Source organism: Miniopterus natalensis, chromosome 19, assembly GCF_054644295.1.
Source record: "Miniopterus natalensis isolate mMinNat1 chromosome 19, mMinNat1.hap1, whole genome shotgun sequence".
NCBI classification, from domain to species: Eukaryota; Metazoa; Chordata; class Mammalia; order Chiroptera; family Miniopteridae; genus Miniopterus; species Miniopterus natalensis.
In genome coordinates this window covers 31,050,222-31,057,736 of record NC_142099.1, presented here as the reverse complement: position 1 = coordinate 31,057,736, position 7,515 = coordinate 31,050,222, and the positions used below count along the sequence as shown (strand labels likewise).

At 55.9% G+C, this 7,515-nt stretch overlaps 1 protein-coding gene across 1 annotated transcript; it reads right to left on the bottom strand.

Annotated features, from left to right (window-relative positions):
• Positions 1 to 908: 908 nt before the first annotated feature.
• SLC45A3 (solute carrier family 45 member 3) lies at positions 909 to 6,976 on the bottom strand. Its single transcript, XM_016215161.2, has 4 exons — positions 6,714 to 6,976; positions 5,118 to 5,903; positions 4,136 to 4,401; positions 909 to 2,576 (listed from the first exon to the last, which is right to left on the bottom strand). Exons 1-4 carry the CDS (start codon positions 6,883 to 6,885, stop codon positions 2,139 to 2,141), a joined length of 1,662 nt encoding a protein of 553 aa, XP_016070647.2. The 5' UTR covers positions 6,886 to 6,976; the 3' UTR covers positions 909 to 2,138.
• Between the last annotated feature and the right edge of the window lie 539 nt (positions 6,977 to 7,515).

Genomic DNA, 7,515 nt, shown 5'->3' with positions numbered 1-7,515 from the left:
ACATGCCCCAGCTGCGGGTTTGATATCCGGTCAGGGTGTGTGCAGAGTGCAACGGATCGGTATTTCTCACTCACATCGATATTTCTCTCTCTCCCTTCATCTCTCCAATAAGAAAAATAAATAAAATAAAGCTCTTTGTTAAAATATATACATATCACACACACACACACACACACAAAAGGCGGGGGCTGGGGAGGTGTTCCCGGATATGAAACAAAAGTGGCAGAACGTTAATAACTGCTGAAGTTGGGTTCATTATACCAGGTTCATTACTCACATATGTTAGAAAATTTCCATAATAAAAAATTAAATAAAATATAGGACATTTAAAAAAATAAATAAAGCTAGTTTTTCCTATTAACTACTTGAATTTAAGGGACAAGAAGACCTGTCAAGTTTGGAGAGGTCAGGGAGGTGACAAGGCAGAGAAGCCTCTGAACTTGACCTGAGCCTGGCAGGAAGGGTGAAGGAGATGAGAAGGGGCAGGACCAAGGCACAGTGGGGTCAAAACCCTCACCTGTATCAGGGGAGTTTGTGTTGCTGTGGTTGATAATGGGTGTTTGCTCCATCTCCTTGGACACACTATGAGCCCTTTCAGAAGGAAAATGCCCCCACTCCCACTCTCCCACCTCCTTTCTCTCCCCAACATTCCCAAGGGCACCCCCCCAATCCAAGGGGAGGCACAGCCACACCCAATCACCAAAGGACCGCAGAGTATTGGTCTATGGCTCCACCTGCTGGTAGTGTTGGGAACTGACGCTGTCAAAAAAACCCCACACCTGTTTCCACCAGAAGGGAGCAGAGGATAATTTTTGAGAAATCTGGTCCTTCCCCAGAAGAAAAGATAAATACAGGCCAGTTAAACATATAAGAAGCCTTTAATTTCATCACCATAAACATTATATTCTGATTGCTCACATACAGTATAAAATATTTACTCCGCTAAATAAATAAGAAATGACGTTATTGCAAACGGCACTTAAAACCCCCCCGAGATATGCCCGCCTTAGCCTAGGCAGGGGGTGCTCCTGAGATTCTGTGCGAGAGTCCCCAAGCACAGATATGCCGTGGGGGCTGAGACGGATAAAGGCTCGAGGAGCCATATTGGGTACTTCTGGTCCCGAAACAGCCCCAAAGGGAGGCTGTGAAGCCAGTGAAGAAAGGTGGGGGGTAGGCAGCTCCTTCATCAGCCCAGTCCCAGAGGGAGCAGAGGGGAGTGGGGCGGGGCAGGCTGGCCCAAGAGAGGAGGGGAGGCTAGGGAGGCTGCTGAGACCTGAAGCCCAGCCCTCTGCCTTCACCCAGCCTTGGGTAAGAGGAGTTAGGGTATCAGTTGGGGTGAGCAGAGCTTCCAAGCTCCTTGGGTTAGGCAGTTTGGGGGCCAGACCAATCACCCCCAAAACAGGAGGTTCTGGCAACACTTAGCCCAATAACCAGCCATCTCATGGGACCCAGTCGTTGAGGATGTCACCTCCTACACACCAACAAGGCAAAGCTGGGAATTGATTCCCCTGTATTTAGTTAAATAAATAAGTTAAATATTTAAAGGCCTGTGTCCCTATGATGGACACACAGGGGCCAACAAGCCATGTCCTGATAAAACATAGGGCTGGGGGAATCAGTGGAAAGGCAGTGCTGTGGGGCCAGTGTCCCCTCTCCCCTCAGAAATCTGCCCCCCAAGTAACTTTCATACTTTCAAATCCTGTGGAGGAAAGTTTCACCCTAGAGCAACCCTGGGGGAACCTACATGGTGGCTGAGTTTACTCAGCTCCCCAAATACCTTCTCTTGGTATGTCTTGATCAGGTCACTAGCTGTTAACCCTGAGCCTGGGTAAGCCCGCCAGAGTCCTGAATTCCAGTGCATGGTGCTAATCGAATGCCTTGACTTTCTCTCCCTGTAGAAATCCAGACTTAGGCCCGTTTGGAGTCAGCCACAGCCCTAAAGACAGGAGAGGTGGAAGGGAAGCCCCAGGGCCCTGTCTGTGCAGCTATGCACCTTACCGCCATGCGGTGGCAGCAGAGAGCCACGCCACTTTGGCAGCAATAGAAACTGGGAGGCCAGCCCCACAGCCCCATGGAGCTTGAAGAGGGGGTGCCGGGACCCAGTGAGGCAGCTTCTCCCTCAGTGGGTGGGAAGTACTCTACAGTGAGTATTTGGCCAAGTCGCTCTTGTCAAATACTACCCGTGAAGCAAAGTAAATGGCAACCAGACCCAGGCCTGCAGCTGACACCATATAGGCAGTGACAGACTGGCTGAGCTGGACGATGGAGCCCATGAACAGGGAAGGGGCCACCTGGGACAGCAGGAAGGCACTGTCCAGGATGGCGAGGTCTAGGCAGATGCCCCTGCCTGAAACGACCCTGGCCTCAGGCAGCTCACCCACCACCACGCGCATGGGGACATCACAGGCAGAGGCCCCGCACAGTGCCTGTGCGGAGGGGAGCAGGCTGCTGCCTCCAGCACCCGCATGTCCATTGGGGAAGGGGGATCCAGCCTTGGAGCCTGGCTGGAAGCTGGTCATCACGCTGTCCTCACTGGCACCAACTCCGGCATCTCCTCGGTACTTGGGCAGGAACATCTGGGGGAACAGAGGAAGGAAAAGGGGACAAGAACAGGTGTGTACCCAGGCATGGGAGTCCCCCAGCTATGAGAACAAACCAGGCCACAGGCCTTAGTGAAAATCAGGCAGCGGGTCAGAAAACTGAGCAGACCCTGCTTGGTCTGGGTCTAATCAGAACCCTCCTCGGGACTGGGAGCAGGGGGCGGGGCAGGGATAGGACAAATCTGAAACTAGAAGTCCAGGTTTCCTCTAGCCTCTCCTGGACCAGGTGGATGGCAGACAAATGCAGGGCTGCAATAGGTCTCAGATCCATGGCAGAGCTCAAACCTGACCCCTGGGGAACCCATAACTCGTGGACATGGGCAAAGGCGGGTGCAGGCAATGCACAGGGCCACGTGTGCCTTCAGCGGCTGCTGGAATGGCCTCCCCTCCCTGCCTGCTACCCCTGAAAAGACCAGTAAGGCTGGAGGCTAGAGAGGCCCTGGAGATAAAGGTGCTCCTCAGTCCAAGGGGAGGACCAGCCCCCAATATGTTCTCTGGCATGAGCACATGTGCCCAGGCCTGGCCTCTGGACATCAGCCCTCAAGCTCGCAGCCAGGGCAGCAGAAGAGTAGAGGCTGATGAAGGTTATCATGTGCTGACAGGGGTCTCAGGAACCAGGTTCCCTCAACCAAAGCCCAGGCCCCTCCCTCCATTCCTTCCACCCCCGCAGCTACCGATCGGATAACCAGCCTTCCAGCTCAGTGCTTCTCTGCTGCCCCACTCATGTCCTACAAAGAGCAGAAACACATCTTCCCTAGTCTGGCAGCTCTGAGGACACACCTGCATCTCTTCCCCGGGGACATGCCAGCTTCTTGCCCATCTGGGCTGTAGTTCAGTGAGGCCAGCAGAGGAGACAAAGCTGACCATACAGCCTGGGTCAGGAGGCTTCCCACATAAGGGCCCCCCTGGAGGGGCTGGTTAGTGTGAGGCCCCTGACTTACAAAGTGCCCAGGCAAGTAGTATCAGGCTGTGATCTGCCATGGGGGTGAGGGAAGGGAGCAAAGGCGAAGGAGTGAGGCAGGAAAAGAAGAGAGAGTTAGAGAGAAAGAGGAAGATAAATCACAAGAGGGGACAGTGAGGAGCCATCCCCTCTAGGAGACCACAGCAGGCACAGGTCAGTCACAGTGCCTCTCCCGGCCCCTCCCTGTATAAGGAGAGGTGCTGCCAAGACCAGGCCATTCCCACCCACCATCTGCTGAAGCCAGGCCCAGGGGTCACCTGATCCAGCCCCCTCCACTCACAGAACAGCCCAGCACAGTCTGAGGGCTTGTGAGCTGACTCCTCAGGATCCGGAGAAGGATTTTGCATTTCCTGCAATCATCCACTCAAGTGTTTTATAATCCCGACACCAGGAAGTCATTCCCAGAATCTAATCTACACCCTCCTTCCGCAGCCCACGTCTCTGGTCTCTGGTCTCTGCCCCAGGGCTACGTGGGCTTCCTCTCTGATCAAAGGTTGCCTTCTCCAACTTCTCTCGCCTGACCCCACTCCACCTCCACAAGCCCCAGCGCCCAGGGTCGCATCCAGCGTGATACCTGCTTCTCCCGGTGGTAGAGGGAGGCCAGTGTGTAGGGCAGGATCTGCAGGGTGGAGAAGGTAAACCCGGTGAGCGCCGCCGAGGCGGTCACGACAGCCACACTGCGGGACAGGCACGTGGCAGCGGCAGCCACAGGAAAAGTCACCACACTGGCCAGATAGACTGCCCGGGTGCCGAATCGCTGCACCAGCCGGTCCATGCCCAGAGAGAAGAGCAGGGAGATGGCACACTGCAGGAACAGCCCCAGGCTGCCCATCCGGACTCCTGGACAGGGAGGCAGGGAAGAGACAGTCAGGCAGGGAAGGGGAGGGGTCTGATACAATCGGGGGTGCTCAGAATTAGGGGCCACGGACACCTGCTGCCCAAGACCTGCTGTAGATCAGCCCTGCTCCCCAGCACCTTCCCTCTAGGTTGTTCCACTGACCTCAGGGAATGAGGCCAGAGCTGCTGGCTAAGGGCACAGGAAGGCATTCTGAGAGCTGATTGGGAAGGAGCCTTAGCTAGTGCCCAGCTAGCTAGGACAGTGAGAGGGGACACAGAGACAGTCGTGCCAGAGGCTCTAAGACAGTTCCAGAACACCTGAGCTGTGAGGTGTTGGCAAGGGGATTGGAAAGTCAGCAGGGGGAGCAGAGGACACACTGAAGTTGGGGCCAGGCAAACCTGAAACACTCCAGCCTTAACTCCTCCCCCTCCCTTTGGACTTTAAATCAGCTCAGCCTTTTCTTCTGTCAAGTTGGGACAAAGACCCTGATCAAACTCCCAGAGCAGCCCCAGGCTCTACGGAGACTGCAGGCTAAGCTGCTCTGTACCCTTGAGGAGCCGCATACACAGGCTGGGCCCATTTTCCTGATGGGGAAGTCAAGGTGCAGAGGTACAGAGCTACCTGCCCAGGCACAGGTGGTGGGCATCCCCCTGTGCCTGAGCACCCCCCCCCAATGGCGGCTTCCACAAGAGCCCCGCCCCTGGCCGCTGAGCCTTACCTTCATCGTAGTGTCTCCGGGCCTCGGTGCCTGGCTCAGCCCGGGGAACACCCTGGTACAGCCCCTCGCCCACGAAGTCCGTGTAAAACAGCGTGAAGGTCATGAATGCCATCCAGCTGCACAGCTCAGCCACAAAGAGTCGGCGCAGGGCGCGTGGCACGCGGCAGCAGAGCTGGTGCAGCCGTGGAAACAGGGTGCCCAGGTTCTGGAAAGCCAGGCGGGCGCGACATGGACAGCAGTGGGCTGGCCTGGAGGGGACCAACAACCTTTCCGCTGGCTCGCCTGGGCCCAGGGCTGCCTCCTCTACCACAAGCAGCGTGGCTGCCATGCAAATGAGGAAGATGAAAGTGAGCAGGCCGAAGAGGCACTCTTCCTGGGTGCCCAGGTAGGGGGCCAGGGCGCTGGCATCCCAGTCGATGGCAGGCAGGAGGTAGCCCAGGCAGCCCCCAAGGCTGATCATGAAAGCGTAGACGGAGAAGGCCTGGCGACAGTGGTCTGGGTCCCGGAAGAGGTCAGAGAGCAGGGCCTCCAGTGGGGTGAAGCACACCTGGCCACAGAAGTCCAGCAGCCCCACTCCCAGGATCAGCAGGGCCAGCTCCAGGGCCCTGGTGTCCGGGCACAGCAGCCCTGCCAGCCAGCTGGCCCTCGGGATCAGAAAGAGGCTCAGCAGGACGCCCAGGGACAGGGCCCAGATGAAGGGCCTCCGGCGACCATAGCGCCCACGCCAATGGTCGCTGGCTGAGCCTAGAAGTGGAACCGAGACCAGGCCCAGCACTGGACCGATGCCTGCAAAAAGGGCAAGTAGAATGAGCCAGAAGCTGGGGCCCTAAACGGGGGGGGGGGGGGGGGCAACTACCTTGAGAAGGATGGAAATGGCCGTGACACTATCACAGGGAGGACGGATCCTGTGCTGGGTACTATGCTGAGTGCTTCAGCGAGCCTAATCTACTCCTTACAGCTAGGATCACTAACATCCCATTTTCAGATGGGAAAACTGAGGCATGGAGCAACTGATAAGTGATATTTGTGTCCAGGCACAAGGCTAGGGAGGGCGGAAGGCAGGGCTTTAATAGGTGGTCCAACTCCAGGCCCTGTCACCTTGGCAGAGCCCCTTCTTCCTGGGAGTTGCATCCTGACTACTTGCTTTCTGCAGCTTTTGCAGAATTCCTCTGCAGTCAGCCCAGCTCCTGACCCACGGGTAAGCAAGAGCTCTGGCTACTACTCAGTAGCTAGGGTACACCCTGGCTAGGTCAGCTAACTTCTTACATTATTTTCTCTGTGGATTAGAGAACCTCAAACGCTTGCTGAAGGCATTAGATGAGAAAATAGATAAAATTATAAAGAGCTAGCCAAAGGAAAGGGCCATTTCTACAGTGTCTCCTATATGCAGGGGTATAGTGGGAACCAGGGCATGTCCCTGTACTCTTTTCTTCCTCTTGGGACCCCCTCAGCCCAGAGTCACCCCTGTCCCCAGCCACACCAACCCACCAGACAGCCACCTCTCCCCACAAGGGGCTCTTTGGGCAGAGGCACCGTGGCCCTATTTCCAGGTGGCATGTATCTGAAACAGGAGGGCAGGAGGAGGTGGCGACTCACCCAGCACCATGGTCATGAACTTCTCTTCTACCCCCACTTCCAGCAGCAGGGGCGGCACGTAGGTGATTCCTGCAGCCAGACATACCTCCAGGCCGAAGGTCAGCAGGTTGACCAACAGGAGCTGGGCTTTCCGATGCCGCACTAGGCGGCTCACCCACAGCCTCTGGACCATGGTGGGCCAGGCGGGCCGGGCTCTGATCCGGTCACTCACTGCAGAACTGCTTCATCCCAGCCCCGCTCCAGACGCCCAGGCTTCTCTCTCCTCCTTGCTGCCACAGACTGCCCAGGATTCAGGCAGGAGCCCATTTCTGCCAGCCCTCCGTGCAGGTCCAGCTCTCAGCCTATACTAAACGCCTGTGGCTGTGGGTGCCTCGTTGGGGACATATCATTCAGATCCTAAAAGGGTAGGTACAAATCAAACACACTGAGTGTTAGGTCCTGGGAACCAGGTCTCCAGGATTTGCTCTGAATCCTGTTCACTCCTGGGCTGGTGCTGGGCCCTGACACCTAGGTGCCACCCCCTACTGCCCAATCAGGAAACACATGTTAATATCAGCCCAAGGCTGACATAATTAGTAAGGTAAATATTATTTTTAAACCTCAGAACATTCTAGAGCTAAATAAATGTGGGTTATTCTGTCTTGGAACACCCTCACAATTGCCCTGGCCTGCTAGTATGGGGAAAAAAAATCAAACGAACTGAATTCCCAGATCCCCAGGCCTTGTTATCAAGGTGCCCCTGGAGACCCTCCATTGGACAGGGCTTATTTGCTTCTCTCTCCATTTCCCAAAGCTGGCTGTT